This window comes from Struthio camelus, chromosome 10, assembly GCF_040807025.1.
Source record: "Struthio camelus isolate bStrCam1 chromosome 10, bStrCam1.hap1, whole genome shotgun sequence".
NCBI lineage: Eukaryota > Metazoa > Chordata > Aves > Struthioniformes > Struthionidae > Struthio > Struthio camelus.
The window spans coordinates 6148760-6168882 of NC_090951.1; the positions used below are offsets into that span (position 1 = coordinate 6148760).

General features: G+C 43.9%; 2 protein-coding genes across 5 annotated transcripts in view; both read right to left on the bottom strand.

Moving 5' to 3' along the window:
- The window catches only part of CMIP (c-Maf inducing protein), a 140367-nt gene extending 132649 nt beyond the window's left edge, over positions 1–7718 (bottom strand). For 2 of the 4 annotated variants that reach the window (XR_011143295.1, XR_011143294.1), the window contains exon 1: positions 6733–7502. Coding sequence is in view for 2 of the 4 variants with exons in the window: in XM_068956042.1 (XP_068812143.1) it covers positions 6733–7029 (297 nt within the window). In the remaining 2 variants the exon portion in view is untranslated. Of the gene's footprint in view, positions 1–6732 lie in introns of all 4 variants that reach the window. The other 2 variants (XM_068956042.1, XM_068956043.1) reach the window with 2 other exon arrangements.
- A 6768-nt stretch (positions 7719–14486) lies between these two features.
- The window catches only part of GAN (gigaxonin), a 59495-nt gene continuing 53858 nt past the window's right edge, over positions 14487–20123 (bottom strand). The window contains exon 13 of the transcript XR_011143296.1: positions 14487–15965. The gene's annotated coding sequence lies outside the window, so the exon portion shown is untranslated. The remainder of the gene's footprint in view (positions 15966–20123) is intronic.

The window sequence follows — 20123 nt, forward strand, 5'->3', positions numbered from 1 at the left end:
CAGTTAAAAGACGACAATAGATATACCAAACGTTCAAACAGAGAGAGCGTGGCCCAATCCAGTTCACATGGATGCAACCCTGCAAACTGTTAGGCTTGTACAAAAGACAGACTGATGAGGTATGGATACAAATGCAGAAACGTACGGCACAGGGCAGGGCTACCTAAGGTAGTATTGCTACCCATGACTATGCATCATCAGATAGAGTGAATCAGTTTTTCATTCAGCGCACGTGTGTGCACAAGCGCTCTATATGGATTACACCTGCCAATATATTAAACACCATCAAACATACAATTGTATATGGAATTAAACACTACATATCTATAATCATCTACAGATACAGGACAAAACCAATGCAACTAGCAATGCTCAAAACACTAATAAACAAGCCACAATCTATCCATGCTACCCACAATTTAATTACTTCTAAAGACTCCAGAATGCTTGAACTATTTGAGGTAGATCTCTTCGTTCATAAATCCCATGTGAGGAGATGAGGAAACGCCTATGTAATCCAGTTATGCTTACTAACATAGAACGCACAAGAAAATCAGAGAAGCCATTTTGTTGTACTGCGTTAAACCTCATCTGCTGTTTACAAACTTCAAAATATAATAAAATTATACACAATAAACTAAATAGTTCCAAAAATCATTCCTCCCCAACACATTAACCTACCATCTCCTTCCTCCAAAACATCCCTCAACGTACACAGTTCTGCCAGTGATTTTGGTGGGACCAAGACTTCAGCCTCTGTTTTTCCACTCTCCCTAACAATTCAAACCTAAGCCTGTAGATCAGAACACCAATGCATTTTGGACTTTCACCTCAGCCTTTTACCTCTGAAAAAACTAAACATTCTTTTCATGTTGGGTACATCCCTTCCTAGAAGAACCATACCCCATCCTAGATGATCTAGCAAACTCCTTCCATCGCTAGCTACCATGTTCCAGCATAAAAAAAAATAAATAAATAAAGCTGATCTCACAGGTCCACAAAGGCCCAACCCTGTGAGGGACGCTGAGCTCCTTCAGTCCCTGCTGACATAGAATCAGGTCCCCATCGAGTACCAAAGGCAATTTACAAGCTTCCTCAGGGGGACTATTACCATCACGTAGTGGCTAGCACCACATCTTTACTTCACAGCCAAAAACAAAAATGAGGCAGAAGTATTTTTGAGTATCCTTTTTATTTATGGTCCTAAACATGTAAAATTTACTGGCTGGGTGTTAACACTAATGGCCTTAAGAGCTCTCACTCTATCAATGAATATAGCTTCTGTTTTCATATTTTATATAAGCTCTGTGACATATAAACACATACTTTAACACTACCAACTTATAAGCAAGCTATGCTTTTTGACCACTGTAGGAATTATATACTCAAAGGTATGTTTGATAGGCATTACACAACTTTAAAGAAATATCATTTTAGGGTTGGGTTGTTTTTTGTTTTTTTTTTTAATAGCTAGCTATGGATTAATACAGCAATGGAATAAGTTTGTCACAACAGAATAATATTCCATTAAATCCCTGAGTTTTCAGGAAAATATGAGGTTTATTAACACAGATGTGTGCCATTCTTTAATACTGAAATAGGAATCTAGATTTCAGGAGCATAAAAAAACATGGAGTGATTTGGCCTCAATTTGCAAAGATATCTAATTTATCATGGGTTGCGTACAAATCACAACATTAAATGCTTTTTCTGATGTGCCTGAAGAAAACATCTGATAGGTGGCAACAGGGTTACCCATATTACGTGATACTCAGAACAGGCAAAAACATGTACACCCAAAACCTACACGTACTACTTCTTATCAAATAAGAACAATCAGTTTAAGTACAGAACAAAGAAAATATTATTTTAAAACTGTAATTTAGCATCCCATTTTTACAGTGGATTGAAAAGAAAGTCCCTTAAATTGCTTGGTTATTTATGTGTTCGTATTTATTTTTTTATATACATAATGAAGGGCGCCAATCAAGCCAGTTTTAACTCACATTCATAGAGTTCAATCAATACCATAGGAAGTAAGAGTCAGCATTTGGTTTGTTGAATAGACTGGGTTTTTTTTATTGTTGTTATTATTATTACTTTTATTTATTATTACTTTATTATTATTATCATTTTATTTGGGATCTGGGTAATGGTATGGCATTCCTTTTTCAGGAAAGCTTTAAAACAAAAAAACTTTTTTTAAGCCTGTTTTGAAACTTCTGAGTTCTGCATAATATTTCCCACTTGAGCTAATTGTTTTTCAAGGGAAATTTAATTTTAAAAAGCATGTTTTTCTAACTAATGGGAACCTGTACTAGAGTAAACAAAGGTCTTGCTTGATAGGAATTTTTGCTCTATCTTTACAAGAAGAAGGAAGGAAAAGAACATGTAATAGCATGCCGAAACACATGCAGCAGCAGAATTGCTGAAATTTTAAAAAAGCAATTAGAAGACGATTCTCTATTCCCTTTGTCTTATTTAAAAGAGATCATTTTACCCTGCCTCATTTATTATTAATTGTGTATGGTTTTTTTTTGGGGGGGGGGGGGGAAGCATAAATGCAGTTCCCTTATCCACTTACATTCTTGTTTGCAATGTATTTGTGATTAGCTATTTTGTCAAAAAAATATTGTCCTCATACATCTTTTTTGCACAGAAAAAAAGGTTTAAAAGACACTCAGAGCTCTTCAGGGCTGTCGTCAGCCTTGACTATAACGTTATATTATATTAACCTTACCCATAAAGGTGAAACCAGGAAAGGTGAAATCAAGAAATGTGAAAAGGGCATAAAAAGCCAAAGTTTCCACCTCCTTGAGGGATATTAATGAGTAACGTCATGGTCTCAATTATGTCCTGTCTTCCCAGACGGAAATTAGAAAGGTCATCCCTAGCTAGCGAAAATTAATCGCTTATTTATTCTTCGTTTTTCTGCTGCACATACACAGCACAAGTCTTTCTTGTAACCCAGTACTTTAAAAACCATTGTCCTAAACAGCTACTCCCAACCGGTGCAAGAAACAGAACGAAAGAGAAAAGAGCGGAGACATGAAAGAGACGAGGCAAAGGATATTAAAAGCACAGAAGTTCAGTTACTGTTGCCACCTTTTAACCTATTTACAATTGAATTTTAGCATTTCTCCTGAAGACAGCAACAGCTTCTTCTTCACACAACTCACCAAAGGAGTTTTACATTGGATTTTATTTCTGTCTTTGTTTTTACTATCACTGCCCTTCAAGCTGTGCAAGGACAGATCCTACTAAAAAAAAAAAATAGCAAGGGCGCTACATTTGGATTTGATAAGTGTTTATAAAACAAACATTATTCCTCCCATGGGGGAGAAAGTCAGATTCATCCCCAAGCAAGCTGTCAAGCTGTTGTCTGGCAAACAAAGTTTGTAAATATCGAAATTTCCTACTGGGACTTTGGCATTTAATTGGGAAAAAAAGAGTTACAGATCTGTATTTACTTATACCAAAAAAAAACCTTCATCAGCACCAGAATAAAAGCCTATACAAGATGTATGTGTACTGGTGAAACTGTAACGGTGAAATCGTACTATGTTTAAGTAACTCACCCTTTGAGAGATGAGAAAAGTGAAGCAAACAATGGAAACAACATGTAAATCAGCTCAAGTCCAAACACCCGAAGTAAGAGATTCTCCACTGTAAGAGCTAATACATTTCCGTTTGTTAGTTGGGCACGTACATTAGTTCAGAATATAATTAATATTATTAATCTTTTTTGATTCATATAGGGTATTTTTAATTGAAGCAGTTACTTCTGATAAGGTCAGAAGGTCCCTTTTGTAGGGAAAATTATTTTTTCCTCCTTAAATGTTGCTAAAATAAGGTGGCCTAAACACTTCTTCCTTTACATTCCTGCACAGTACTTCCGCAAGGAAAACTATCTTGTCGGACACAAAACATATAACTGCCTAATTAAACAAAGGAAGTCGTTACCGCTGGGGAAAAAAAAAAAGCTGTAGGTAGGGTCTCATTATTGATATTTATATGTGGGCACATACAGTGTCTATCAGTGGAAAAAAATACATATGAATAATCCACACACAAACTAATGCTAACTCCTGTTTTGCAGCCAAAGCATGACAAGAAAGAGCTTGCATGGAAAGACTTTAATTCAAGTATATGTCTCAGGTGACCATACAAAGGATTAGCAAGTATCTAGAATCAACAAATAACTTATCCGCAGTATTCATTGACATATTTCCCAGATCTGGATTTAGCTGTCTTTACAACTTTTGCTTTCAAATGCAAAACAAAGTGATGTTATTTTCCTGTTCAATTTTATTCATGTTGTACAGAATGCAGTAAAACTCGTCATGCCAGAGGATTTGCAAAAGGATGATGTGAAGATTAATTAGTGGCTGTTCATAAAGCACCCTGATTGTGGAAAGCACTACGTGTAAAAATGACCTTGCTATCAGAGCTGCTGAATACTCCCAATACGCATACTTTCAGTGGAAGATATGGATATTTTTCTACAGCTCTTGAAAAATCAAGCTAGTTATATTTAAATATCTACCAAGGTTTTTAGGAGTTTTTGGCATTGTGTCCATCTCCCACTTATGTTTTTTTTTAAAAAACTATCACATATTCTACTTAAATCACACCTTTTCAGCTCCAAAAGAGAGTAAAAGCTAGGTATATCTGATGTCGAAAAGGTAACAGCTTAACATATCTACACATTCAGGCAACAAGTGAACATGGATCTTGTCCTTGCTCCCTAGTTACTCTTTGGAAATCAAAGACAGTACTTGAAATAATAAAGAACAGATATTTCTGTGAACAACCGTATTTACTTGGCGAGTTAGAGCTGGAAAAAAATGATAAGGCGCAAGACCAAGCACGAAGAGCACTGCTCAACAAAATGGAGCCTACAGTGGTACATACAATGCTTTAGTATCTTCTTGCCACTTACATACCCAAAATAATTAGGGATGAAAATGCATCACGTTAATTAAAGCACTACCATATAGGACTCTAGAATTTTTTCAGAGATTGTTTCTTTGTGATAGCTTAGCCAGACTGCAGGCTTTGATGTCTCCTGTACAAATACAACTTCATGTCTAGTATTGCTACATTACTGAGATTAATGTCTGTAGCATAATCCTGCTTCTCTCTACCAGTATCTTTTTCCTCTTTTCAAAAGTAATCAGCTACGGCTACTGCCAGGAAAACGCCTCATCTTCACTGATACTCAACTTCCCCTTTCCACTGATGGTATCTCAACAGAACTAAGAACTGCAAAAACTACTTGTGCTCATGTCTTTTCGGGTATTCTCAGCAATACTTCAGTGACTCGTCATCCTCCCTTTTTACAGCAGTTCCTTCAAAGAAGAAAAAAAAAAAAAATTCCCCTGGAAACATCCTCAAGAGTCCAGTGGAAACAGCAGGTGAGGATGTCACTGTGGCAGTTTTGCAGGCACAAAAAAAGAACTGTGTGTGAACAGGCAGTCGGCCTACCTGAAGGTTACAGCAGCTCCCACTGAAAACCTGCTTTGAATAGTCTGTATCAGAGTACCATGCAGAAAAGACGTTTACACATGTTATGTGTCTCCGTATCAAAGTGTAAAAAAACCCAGCCTCCAAGCACATCACAGGCTGGCTGAAACCCATTTAAATACACCATTAATAGAAACCCACATGAAAGCCAATTCGCACTCTCATGTCAGGAGCGTCCTATAGGAAGGCCAGAGGGAAACCATTCAGAAAAATGAGATATTTACCTATACATTCAAAGAGAGAGTAACCAATGCTCTGTGTGGTTATAAATCGGTGTAAAGCATGTTTTGTGAGCCGTGTTAACTGCTACCAGACTGAATCTGGGTGTAGTCACATCACATACTATTAATGCTCCAGTAACTCTGCCTACTGAAATTTAAAGTTATACATGTAAATACAAATCATATTTTTAAAGATTGCATCTGCCTTTGTACATCCCTTGTACTGCTGATATTACAGCCTCACGTTTTTGTCGCGCCTTATTTTCCATTAGAAGGAAAACCTTACAGGAGTCTCCATATGTTAAGATCACATTGTCGGTGTCTGGGCAGGATGCGCGACCGCCAAATCAGAACCCAAAACAAGGCCCGACACACAGCAGGGCATTCGCCCTGCAAACCCCAAGCGCTCGCTTGCGAATTAAAAGCATCCTCTACCTTCCCCACCTCCCACTCGGCCCATATGTCAGCGGACGTTCACAGACTTCGGTTTCAGAAAGGAATTGCTCGAGCCTGATTTCATGTCAGTCTCGTGTTGCTAGCGGCGAAAGTGTGTGTGTGTGGGGGGGGGAGCAGTAAAAATAACTGATTCGCGCTTTAAAAAAAAAAAAAACAGTGTAATTACAGAATTAGCCATCGCTAGGATTTTAAAGATTATGAAGAAACGCCACACGGCATTTGAGGATTCACCCAAGCGCAGCCCCCCCCTCCACATGCACATCCCCCCCCCCAACACACACACACACCCTCCTCCGGGGGAGGCACACGCTTGCGGGGCGCTCACGAACGGCAGCCCGGCAGAAAATGACACAAAGAGCACACATTTTCCTCAAAGTTATTCTCTCCCCCCACCCCGGCTCGCGCTCTCTCACACACGCACACGCGCGCGCGCGCGCGCGCAGCCGTTGCCTCCCGCCGCTGCCCCTCACAGCCCAACGGTCGCGGGCGGCCCCCGCGCTCCCGCCGCCGGGCCCGGCCCGGTGCTCACCGTGGCCGAGGCGACGCTGTTGTCCGCCAGGGTCAAGTGGTGCGGCTCCCACCGCCGCAGGAATTTGGAGGTGAGGATCTTGCTGAGAAATGTCCGGGGGTGCCGGATGACGCACACCTGGATGTCCCCCTCCTGCAGCAGCTTGTACCTCATGCCGTTGCAGTGGAGCAGCGCTCGCCGGCACGGAGCAGCACCCATTTTATTCCCCTCCGTCGCAGACATTTCCCCCAGCAACGGCTTGCTCTCCTCTATCTGTCTGTGATCGCTGCCCCCACCAGAGCTGCCGTTAAAATCCATAGCAGCCTGCGGGTCTGTATCTTGCTTAATGCTAGCCGCCTCGAAGAGGAAGGTTTCTATACGTAGGAGAGCTAGCTAGATAGGCAGATATATCAAAAATAAAATCCAACCTCACACAGCAGATTAAAAAACGCTGAAGGAAAAAGACTGTCAAGGAAGATGGGGGAAGGGATTCAGCCACACAGAGAAAAAAAAAAAAGAAAGAAAAAAAAGGGGAGGGGGGGAAAGGGAAGCGATAACAACAACAAAAAAATCCTTATTCAAACTTCAAAATCTGCCCTGCGGCGGGCGCCCCGCTCCGCTCTGCCCCGGCTCCTCCGCCGGCTCTCAGAGCGCCACATCCATGCTGCCGGGCGGCTGCCCGCGGAGCGGCGCGGCGCGGAGCGGCGGGTGGGCTGGCGGCGGGGGCAGCAGACAAAAGCCGGCGGCGGCGGCGGCGGCGACGGGGGCTGCGGGGCGTCCGGCCGCGGCTCCTTCCTTCCCCCCGGGGCGTGTGCGCGAGTGCGTGCGGCGGCGGCGGGCGCGTGTGTGCATGTATGTGGGTGCGTGTGTGCGCCGGTGGGTGCCTGCGTGGGGGGGGAGTGGGTGGGTGCGCGCGCGTGTGTGAGTGCGTGTGCGTGTGTGTGTGAGTGTGTGTGTGTGTGTGAGTGAGTGTGAGTGAGTGTGTGTGCGCGCGTCCGTGCGCGCCGCCGCTGCCGCGGGAGGGGGGGGGGAAGGAGGAGGAGGCGCGCGGAGCGAGCGCTGCCGAGAGACTCTCGCCGGCGCGGCTCCGGCCTCACTCGATTGGCTCCGGCGGGGTCACGTGCTTGCCCTCCCTGACGTCAATGGCCGCGGAGCTGCCGAGGGCAGCGGCGGTGGCGGCGGTAGCAGCAGCGCGAGGTGCGCGGGAAGCGCCGCAGCGCGCGGCCGTTGGGCGGCCCGGCCCGCCCCTCCCCCCTCCACCGTCACCGCACCCTTCTCCTCACAGCGGCTGCGGCGCCGCGCGGTGGCCGTCGCTGCCCCGGCGAGGGAGGCCGAGGCTGAAGGGGCCGCGGCGGGGCTGGGGGGCAGCGCGGCCGCCGGCGCGGAGGGAGCGGGCCGGGGAGGGCGGAGGTGTGCGCGCACACCTGCGCACCCGCCGGGGCCGCCCGCTCCCTCAGCGCCGTGAGCCCTCCGCCATGAGGAGGAGGAAGGGCCGCGCCGCGCGGGCTGGGGGGGGTCTCTTGGGAAACGGGTGGGAGGAGAAGGTGGCTTTTAGCTCGGAAAATCTGCCCCTTTCCTTACCTCCCGGGTAAGGGGGCCAGGGCCGGAGGTGGCTCCTCGCCCTTGTGGGAAGCCCGGGGGCGGCGGGGCGTTACAGGTCGAGTTGTGAGCATCTTCGGCTGTGCTTCAGCTCTTGTGCAACCATTGCAGAAAACAGCAATAAAGCTTCTAACCTGCCAATGGCTGTAGCCTTGCCAGTGATTCTCAGGGGTGTTCCTCTCCCTCCGGCTTTAGGAGAGTGCCGGGAACTGAAACCCTGCCCTGAAGCACCTGTCGCCGGGAGCAGCGTGAGGGTCCGGGACGAGCCGGGGCACCCAGATGGTACTGCGATGCGCAGGATGTTGAATATCCTCTGATAATCCAAGAGGCAGAACAATTATTAAAAAAAGAAAACCCAAAAAACTCCCTTCTAAGACCTTTAAACTGTTCCAAGGGCTCTGTCATGCCGTGTGCAATATGGATGCCGTACAAAGAGAAGCAGTATCGTGGTATCATTTATCCACTTTTTTTTCCCCCCTCAGCAGGCAAAGGTATTGTTGGAGCTCAGATCTCATTTGCAATTTCCTGATTTGAGCAAGCAGGTTAGGACCCCCCCCCCAAAAAAAGGACATTGTATAAAATACATGTACTTGCCATTAAACTGTGGAACTCATTACACTGGCTGTTGCTGAGGTCAAGAATTTATAAGGGATTTACAAGGCTGTTTTACCTAATACTAGCAAAACATTTAGAGAAAGTAGAAAACCTCATACTTTGAAGTTTAAACCCATCTCTAATTTAGGGAGACTGGGAAAGAGATGGTACCTATGACAAGCAGATTATTTTGCAGAGTATACCTGCAATTGAGGTTCCGGCAGCTTCTTTTAGTGCAACAGTTCTCAAATGAGAGATCATAATGCCAAGAGGTGCCAGCAGTTAGTGGAGTTATGAGCCTGCGCAACAGAAAACGCTTTTATGTGATATTCATGCTAGTATTTAGTCACACGAGTTATCTGTTTGAGAGGTGAGCTGCCACTGGAAGGGTGTGGGAGTTTTTGCCATAAAACCTTTTGTACTAACTGCTGGCAAAGAGAATACATAACTGGATGGACCACAATTCTTGTGAGCATGTTCATCACATGTTATATTATAGAGCTGTTGTGCTGAAATAGGCATGCATTTGACAGGAGAACTGCTATTTGAACACTTTCAGGAAGGAAGATTTCAGTAACATATCAATTAGTTATTAAATTCTATGGATGCTTTTGCTGAATGTTAGCATCAAAATGATTTATACAAGCCTAGGAAGTCTGCAGAGTATTCACAAGTGCCAGTTTACAGTATGATGCACAAAATTATGCAGTTTGGCTAAGGTTAGAAGAAATATACTCATGTAATGACCTGAATGATACAACTAACGGTAAGACAAAATCTTTTGTATAAAGCCCTTCTAAAATTGTCACTCTCTCATAGCACTGGTGATTACTTACCTGCTGATCTTAATCACACTGACTGGTCATTATGCACTAAACAGTACAGACAGTTCCCACAAAGCTTTGTATACCATACTACTGCTAGGGATGAATGACGCACACATTTACACTGAAATAAAATCCGATCTACTCATACCTGTAAATAAGTGTGGATCTGCAATAAATAAAAAATTTCTAAACTAAATTTTAAAAGGACACCTTTACTTGGATGTAAGCTTTTTACTGCACGAACTGGCTGTTACTGTGAGTTCCTAGGATGCCTGGTACAAGGGAGACCTGTTCTTGTTTGACCCAAGGCACTGTTCTGGTACAAATAATAATAGTGACAATAGTAGGAGTATTCACACACGCATGACCTGTACCAACACTTCAGTAAGTGTGAACTGCAACCGATGTAATTATTTTGGTGAAAGTTTGTGCAAACTAGCCACCTGTTCAAACCACTGCTTTAAATCTGCTGTAATTGTCATCTCTGACAGCTGTTTGCTAGTGAGAGGACTGCATGTAAAAAGTCTGGTGATTTCAAGTGAATTTCCTGGTAAATTAGCACAGATGTTTTCAACTCATGTTCCACAGAAGGTAATAAAAAAGCAAAGCTGTATATGGTATATAGCCGACAACATGCCTGAGTGACCTGAAAGGATCCGCACCTCTTCTGGAAATTCACAGTTTGAAAGTGTTGAGATCCAGTGAGATATTACAAAAGCACAGCACACCAGGCAGTGCCATTGCTAGCAACCCCTGCCAAGAACAGAGGTCTAAATCCTCAGAGGTACTGAGCACTTGCAACTCTCACTGAATTTACTCTTGCAGGGTTGCAGGTGTTCTCTCTGAAGTAAACTCAGCACATAATGATACGATCAAGGTATGAAATCTCACGTTGCCTGCCAGAATGGGGCAACCAAAAACCCTGTCTAGACAAGTGAACTTGAAACACGCTGCTTGCTGCACAACTTGCTGAAATGCACTTTACCATCCAACATGCAGTAAACGGTTGGTATGTGACCCAAGGCTGAACACATTAAAACTAGTACTCTTCTCATACCCCACATAAATTACACCAAGTAGAAGGTGGATCAATTGCCTTTCTAGCTTTGTGTTTTTCCAGACTTCCTCTTCTGGCATCATGCAGCCCTGTAGACACTGCAGGTATATATGCTTGGCTATATTTCAAACTTATGCTGAGGGGTTCCTGCACTTTTTTTTTTTTCTCCTAGGAATCTAATTTTTAAGAGCAAATACAATTAGAATTTTATCTTGAAGGAGGGACATAATTTGTTCATATAATAAACACTAAGCAAATAATTCATAATAAATAGCATATCAATGACAATGTACATCTTTAGCTACTCACAAGGTATTCACGGGCATGCTATCCATTTTGAATAATTCAGAGATGTATGAGTTTATCTGTGAAACACTTCGTTTCTGTGCTGAACAGTCCCGATAATTATCATGCTTCAATGTTTGCCAGATGCTTAGAACAGAAACAAAGGCTTTGGAAATGAAAATTGCGTGGTTTGTTTATTATTGTTGATATTAATTCCAAATGGAAGTTCTACCTAAGTCAGGGCCCATAGCTACAGGTCACATTTGGAGAGAGAGGCAGGGAGGGAGGGGGAGAGAAGGAGACTTCTATTCCGCAGAAACATCAGTGTAATCAGACCAAAATAAGAGTGGATCTAACAGGGAAGCCGGCACAGGTGAAGGCATTTCCTCCTGATCAGAGGTCAGTGGCAGAAAGAGACCTCAGATCCGCCTGCCGGGCCAGGGCCCCGTTCCTAAACTCTGCCCTCTCATTTACAGTTCTTTTTATCTTGCTCTAGTTACTCACTCCTATTTTCCTTTAAATGAGGTTTTGTAAATAGAAGCATCACTTACTGAAAGAAACTGTAGACTGGAAAAATTAGGATATCCCCGCCATGCAGTTTAAAGCAGAGAACTGGCTCTGGGTCAGCAATAGAGAAGTCGATTCAGACTTCTTTTTTTCCCCCTCCTCAATGTGAATTAAGTTGGGATCTGTATTAGAAGCAAGAATATTCATCTGCTCAGTTATAAGCCTATTAAACCAGGAAGGCCCATAAACACAGCCGTTTGCAAATTCCAGCTGGGACTCCAGTCTTAAAAACCACACTTTTCCTGCCTTTCCAATATTTGGTATCTTGCCTGTCTACACTCAAGGCCATCGAGGGTGCTGCAGGAGGTCCCTCCTGCGTGCCAAAGCAGGAGCGCTGGCACTTCAACTCAGTACCACCCATTTATAACCATGCGTTAAAACCAGAAACGAGGTGATATTCTGAAGGAAAAGAAGACAGGAAATTCATGGTACTTATCAATAGCCGTAACACAGGTTGTACAGGAGTTGGGGGGCTTGGAAAAACCTTTGAGAAAGCATGTGAGATGCCAGAACCTACACAGGAGAGAAGTGTTGCCTAAAGGCACCTTGCATGAGAGTAAATCCACGCAGTGGCATTACACGACAAACTAAATGAGGGGAGGGAAGGAGCAGCTGTGGCAAGGGCCAGGTGTGAATCTTGAGGTGCCTCAAGCACAGAGGAAAGATCACTCTCCCCAGAGGAGATCAGCCCCAGCTGGGTTTGTCGTACACTTTCAAAGGGAAAAAAGAAAAACGGAATAAAATAAGCCCTCACTCCACCTTTGAATTATTCCTAATTTGTTTTACAGAACGCTAGAATATTAACAGATGTTTTGGCACACTTTCTCCAGTCTGAGGGAGAAAAGAACTCTGCTTTTATTGTCTCTCACTAAAAATTGCTCTCAGAGGCTGTAAGGGCCTACCACATTAGTGCTTTCTGTTTTGTTTTGTTTTGTTTTTTAAAAAGCTATTGTCTGCACAACATGTCTCTGAGACCTGTCTGTACGGAGCTGTGAAACACATTTTTTCCTCAAGCAGAGAAGCAAGCACCAGGAATTCCCATCTTGGATTCAATACCTGTTCAGATTCTTATATGGCATCTGTGCCTCTAATATTTGAATCCTTGATGCATATTAGAGATAATGGAGCTTTCTTCCCTTATTCACAGAGGTGCTGTGCGCATTATGGAGTTCATTAGTCAATGCTTGTAAATTGCCACTGTTGACTCAGAGCAAATTCCTGCTATCAGACTCACTAGTCAGCTCATTTTCATAACAATGCTGCATTGTTAAAAATACTTCAAAACTATTCTTTGGTGAAACTGGGGAATACAACAAATTCAAGCAGACATATAAAACATAAAAGATATGCTGCATCAATAACGCTAAAAGGCCTGCATTTGAAGTTTGTTTAAATTTGTCACCCGTTGTTTCAGGAGGACACATACAATTTTGGGAAACAGAATTGTTTCCCAGGAGTGATGAACATTTAAAACCTAACTAGATAAAGGTTTAAAAAAAAAAAAAAAACTTGTAAGGAGCAGTTTCATAAACACTTTAGGGGAAGGAAGAGCTTGATTAGGGCACCATTTGATACTTACATAAATTTAAGATTGCATTTACCAGCATCTCTTCCTTTTCCCCAAATTTCTCATCACCCCACTGTCTGAGCCTAACATATTTGATTTTGGAGGAAATCTTCACAGGTGGAATAGTAAGACGGAAATCAAACTTGGATGTGAACTGGTAAATCTCAGTCTCTGACATTCAGATTTCTACTGTTATCAGCACTACTCAGTCACTGCGTTCCTGTTTTCCCAGCTGATACACATTACACTGAGGGGCTAACGGTACTCCACACAGACTCTGGTGACAAAGGTATTTTTGATTCCTTACTAGCATAATGCACACTTTTAAGGATGCAAAAATTATACTTTTTTTCCACCTGTCATCATCAGATGTTCTGATACAGGGATGTGTAGGATGAAGCTGATGGTATCAATTGCTGGAAGGAGCCTGCCATCTGCTGATCTGAATAGCACTCCAATCTGACTTTTACCTGATCTGATACTAGTGCATTTTGTAAGGATGAAGCACTATACAAAGTAGGTAAAGTCTATCTGAATATAAGGAGCATTAACAGACTTGCTGAGGTGAAGGAATTTATTTAAGTGGAAAGAGGAAGTCAGAAGTCTATGATCTCAAGTCCAAATCTGAACTGGACACACAGAAACACAGAGGCATCTAAAATAAACAGACAAGTGGATAAGAAGAAAGGAAACAGAAGATAAAAAGGGAGGGGAAAAAGCCTGAAAGGTCTTCTCTGCTTCACTGTACCCTATCAATGCAGCTAAGATACCAGCTGTCATCCTCATACATTCACCCTTCATGATAGCAGCCATAAGTGGTAAAATTACCACTCACCATCCTCTACCTTTTTTTAGGGCTACCAACATGCCCAGGCATGGAAAAAGCCCTGGAAAAAAGAAAAGCTCCCAACAAACCTCGTCAGGCTCCCATCTCTTTTTCCTTTAGTGCTTATTTCCATCAAGATGCATGTAAAAAGCTTTCATTTGGCTGCACTTAGTGAAGAGTCACTATTTCTGTTAAACTGTTTGCATTACTGTTACCTCGCCCTCCCACCCCCCCAGCTAATATTTGCTATTTCATCAGTAGGTCGCATCCTACCAGTCATTCTAAGCTGGGAGTGCTCTTCAGTCCAGAATGCACTATTAAGTCGTAACGCTTATAAAATATCTCCATAACACAAATAAGAATTAAAAGACAAAGGGAAATGGGAGAGGATGCAGAGCTGTAAACTTACCATAACAGGGTGAAGTTTCGCCAAAACAGGAGAACCAGCTAAGAAAGAAAAAGGTAGTTCAAAAATTAGGGAAGTATATTTTCACTCACTGAAACTACACAGCAGGGAAATGAAATTAGAAGTGGAAGAAATGCTGAAGGACTTGGATTATTTTTGAAAAGATCAGGAAAAAAAATACAGAGCGGGAAAGAGCATCAACATTAGTAGCAGGATTAGCATCCACAGATTTGCTGGTGAAGAACTGGAGCAAGACAAAGATAAAATAATATCCTTAATTCTTGTTTTTATTATTAAACTCCCATGTTATGATAACGTCAATAAACTATCTTACACAAAAGGTAGATGAAACTCTCCCACCTCAGTCATTTTCCAACATAACCTTAATATGAGCAGAGTTAAAAAGTGAAGTAGGAACCCCCATCCAATGACAGTGCACACCATCTAGCGCTTGTAGCTTGTTTGTGCTAAGCACCTTATGCATATATGTAAGACAGTCCCTGGCCTAAGAAGTCTAGGGAAACAAATATAAAGGATAAGAGAGAAGCATCAATTTAGCACTGTTATCTCTCGTCATTTTTATATTCCCAGATACAACTAAAGGAATTGGTTGTTTGGGTATGCTTTGATAATTATACACCTTAGTATATTAACAATTTCCACCTGTCCCTCAGCTGAGCACGGCTGATTTCTTGAGAGTATAACACCTTCGGAGCATTGCAGTCCAAGGGGAAACAGCAAATAAGGGAATGGCAGTGATTCACTTAGGACCGTCTCCAGATGACAAGGAGCAGAGCAAGAAGATGACATTTGGAGAATTCTGTGAAGAAAGCAGATGGTCAGTAATGGTGGCTTTCACCCACATGGGCAGGCTGTATTATATGCCTACAATAAATGCGTCAAACATCATAACTAGGAGTTAAAAAAAAAAGGAGGGGGAAACAGGCAAAGAAATACATACAGCTTTGGCAGTGCCTAAGGCTGTGGCTGACCACAGATATCAGAGTTTCTGGGCTATCACAAGATTGCAAAATGGGGACATTTTCTATGATTTATCAATTTGCCTTCCAGTATATAAGGCTATTTTTTTCATAGCATGAAAGCAGTAGGCTGAAAGGAGTACACCTTGATTGATCTTTTGATTGATGCTATGGAAAACTTACAGATACAACCGCGGAAGAATATGAGAGCGTAGAAAAAGAGTCACCTATCCAGCACAAGTTCTTGAAGCCTTTAGTAAGACCTTGAGAGTATCAGGGATGGTACAGCTGTCAGTGGAAAAACAACTTGTGAATTGGTTAACTCCATCAGCAAATTGCACCAATGCAGATATCAGTTTACATTTGTTTACCACATCCACACAGGTGATGAGAAGAAAGGGAGGCACTGTGGGCGCTGGTCTCTGCAAGGTGTGTGGCACAGCGTCGGGCTGGGTTATCATTATCAACAGTGGCAGTAGAAAGGCATTGTGAGTACCAGGTCTTGCTCGTGAGCACAGCCAGCTGGGACACGGCCTCTCGTTTGTTCTGCAAGTCAAGACCAAAGATCACAACAGTTCTAAACAATATCCACATTTTAACAGCAGGACAAGAAAGGAAGAAAACGTTGGGTGAAGTTAGTGGGAATGACGTACTGCGTAGGAAGGGGCAACTAGAGGTAACAGAATTGGTTTAGCAGGGAATGATTAAAGGCATCATATCACACAAACAATAACTCAGTATAAGCATACTGAAGATAGAGGTGAATCCCACAGTTCAACGTCATCTACGGAGACTACAGCTAGCTTAGCAGTAAGTGGGGGGTAACCAAGTACCATTCATTACTGAATTGCAGTATTTCCTAATGCCCCACACCCCAAGGACAGTGGGCATTCAGGGAGAAGCGTATTTAATACAGCAGGAGTTGTGTGGCCGGAGTTCTGGGATTAACTCTTCACGTGAACATGCACAAGAAATACAGCGATCCATTTCCTAAACCACACAGGATACAGCCAGCTGGGAAGGAAGGTCAAAGAACCAGCTCTGCGTTAATGGATTTGAGCACCTGTAAATGAATAAATATCCAAAGCAGAGTTATGGCAATCATGGCAGGCTCCTTAGTTTGTTTGCACGTTTTTAAGAAACAAAAAAAAAGGAAGGCAGGGGCTATCCAGAGTAACCAAAAGCAGGAGTTTAGGGATGCAGTTCTTGGAATCATTCATCACTTGGGAACAGGGAATGACTTTGGGAAAGACTGTTACACTGTTTTCAGACTGATTTTGAAGATGGAAGCATACGGGCTAACACTCGGTGTGCAGCAGCAGTTGCCATTTCTTAGGATAGGACAATTAGTCCAAAAGAGTGAATAAAGAGGTATCACCTTTAATATCTGGTGCTCCTACTGCCACTGTTTTTCCAAAATACTCTCCTGGGGGCATTAAAGCGTTGGTTTTTGTTTATACACCAGCAAACCTGCAGCCTTAACCCATCTGCCTGTCTCTCTGTGTATATATCTGGGTAATTTAATAAATGCTTCTGGGTGTTGATTTACGTCATTGTATCTCTATATAAGCATGCCTCTGTGAGCACGCTGTTGGTTGTCTGTGAGCGAGCATTGTTCGTGTTTTGTGTGTGTGTCTGTGCCTCTCTGTGTGTCTGAATGTGGTTTTGTTTAAAATTTCTCCCTAGAAAAAGCAAGGAGTCAGACATTTCATGAGGTTGTTAGCTAAAACCAAGGAAAGGAAGGAGGAGACAGTAAGGGATAATTTACTGAGAAAAAGGGGCAGATTTGGCCACAGTTAATGATCTGCCTCAGTGTTCACCAGAGAAGATGGGGGAGTTTATTCCACACATTAAAATGTCCCAGGGGAGGATCATATAGATCATGCTGGAAGAGATGGAAACAGTAAATTATCTAAAGGCTGACAAAGCAACGGAGCCAGATGTAATCTGATCCCAAAGGCTGAAAACAGGGAGGGAGAACCTTCCCAAGGTATGCCTGAGATCCCCTCGGAAACTAACCTAACCCGTATCAAGGAGGTAAATCTTTGGAATACTGGATTAACTTTGATGCTGTGACCCTCTTCCAGCTGTAGAGCCAGCTTGCAGGGAGAAGGTATTATTCTGAGTCAGAAAACAGAACAAAAGAACATTAAAATCCAAATAAGCGCAAAGTTTCCCAGCATTCCAGCAGCCCCTGAAAAATAAGCCTTAATACTGGCCCAGGAACACCTCCATAACGTGGGTCGCCTCAAACCAACAGCGAAAGAGCTCCTACTGATTTTCCAGCTCCGTTGCCCAGATCGCTTTTGCACGTGCAGCTTGATCGGCCACGCTCAAATAACTGTAGGCCCGACTCACCCCCCCACTTGGCTGCACCGTTCGGCCAATGCCAGGGCAGTATGAGCCACCGAACGCAGGGGCACCTCACGCCTGTAAGCACGGGTATAAGACATGCTCCATTTTGAGCGAGAAAAAGACAATTCCTATTTCGGCAGCTGGTACGCCCCCTCAATAACTAACCACAGCTTTTTGCACCCATTCAATGAATGTGTCTTGATACACCCGAAAGTATCACAAATTGTTGTCGCTGGCAGCCAGGTTTTCAAAGGACGGCAATTCCGTGCGCACCTAACTTGCGCTGGCACTTGTTAACCAGACACTGCGGACACGGCAGGGGCGACGGCGGACACCGACCTGTTTGCACACGGAAGAGCTGGGTAGGTTACACGGGTCCCCCGTGGCACTTCGGCCGTGATCCGATATAGTGGCTGAGAAACACCTGGGACATCGTCTACATACATCCTCTGTTTGCAGAGGGGCTACCTGACTCTCCTGCTCCATACAGCCCTTCTCAGTCGTGCCATGCTATACAAGTGACCTCAGCTGTGGCTGTCCCCTGCATTGCCTAGGTGAGGTGCAAGAACCTGAAGAACTGAAGTCTTAGATCACACAGTCCTTGAAAAACTGCCTAACGAAAATATTTACTGCAACAAAATAATACCCTTTTGGTACAAATAAAGAAAAACACGTCTCAGACCCTGAGACAGCTGGAGATTTACAGACGAGCTTCCCTATAGCAATTCTCGCTAGCATAAACCCTCGCTGGTTTTGTCCACGCTTATTCTTTTCAGGACGTTTCCCGCAGAGAAGCGTCCCCTCGTCGGAGATCCTTTAAGCAAACCCTTCGCACAGCCCACTGTCAGCCGCCCCGCGGTGCCGGGCGCGGAGCCGGGGGTCCCGCCGCCGTGGCCCCGCTGGCAGCGAGGCCACCGAGCCCTCCCGGCCCTTCGCCTCCTGCGTTATGATGTGATGTGTCATCCAGGGCTATTGTTTCTAACAGGAAGCAAGTCTGGCCGCCTCTGTAATTTAGACTGTGGGCAATAAGCAGGGGTGTGGTGCGCAGAGCAAACAGCGCCGGATTAACAGCCCTTTTCACTGCGGGACAAGGAACGAGCCCGGCTGGGACCCACAGGATCTCGCCCCACGTCGGCCGCGGCTTCGCCGAGGGTTACAGACCTCTCTGTCCTCCAGCTTTGAAACGGGACAGTAACGAGAAAACTACAGGGCCCTCTCTCCGACGGACCTTTCTGAGCGGCACATCTTGAAATGAGATTATGAGGGAAAATTAAGAACAGTCTTCTCCTTTCAATAGGTCTTTAAAAACAATAACCAGGCTTTACTGTAAATTCATTTATTTACCCTCAGCATGCCAGTTCCCAAGCTGATATCTCCTCTGTGTACCAGAGATATATATAGATCTAAATGTGGCAAGAACACAGAAAGATTTTATTTATTTTGCGTAAGGAGAGCAACGTGGGTTGTTTTTTTTTTTTTTTCCAGGAAGAAGTCACATCAGAGAGGCTGTTAAAGACATACTATGGGGTAAATAAAACTCAAATTATATTTAGCTCAGAGGAGGTGACAAATATTAGTCAGGTCGACTACTGCCTTACTGGCAGTCCGTCTGATACCATGGTCAGATTGAGTATAAAAATACAGAAAAATAGAAAAGAGAGCATGTATTAAAGATGACTGGCCAAAGTAAGCAACATTTTGTTGTTTATTACCAGCATGTTTTAAAGGCAGCTCTGAACCTAAGCAAAGGTATCTGAAGTCAAAGCCTAGCCTGCGTTCCTCTGAAGTCACCTACACCAGATCTGGATCCCCTGAAAAGGCTGGAAAAAAAAAAAAACAAAAAACCACCACACCTTGTTTTGGCTGTCTCCCACAGTCATGGTAGGACTATTAGTGCCAAAGACAGGAACGCTGTGTCCTGTCCTGCCGGATGCCGCCCTCCAGGTGCTCCGCACACGGCTTTCGGCCCTGCTGCACTTGGTGGCAGCCACCAAGGAGCTGGACGGGCGGCAGCCTGGACGGAGCCGGCGTTAGAGGAGGAACCTTGGAGCTAAGTTTCCGTGTAAAAACCGAAGCCTGTGACAAACTGGCCTGACTCACTGAGGCCTAGATGTCAATGCAGTGGCGCGTATTAGCCCAGGAGTTAGCTCAAAAGCAAGCATGAGGTAGACATAAGTGTTCAAATCCCCAGATCCAGACATCCTTTTAATATGTAGGACTCCATACGCAGGGCTGAGCTTTGTGGTGACGCCCTAGATCTAGCCGGTAATCAAACACATTTCAATCCACACATAAGGCAGCAGTGCCTCCTCTCACCAAGCTCCCCCTATGCTCTTCACAAGCTCTCGT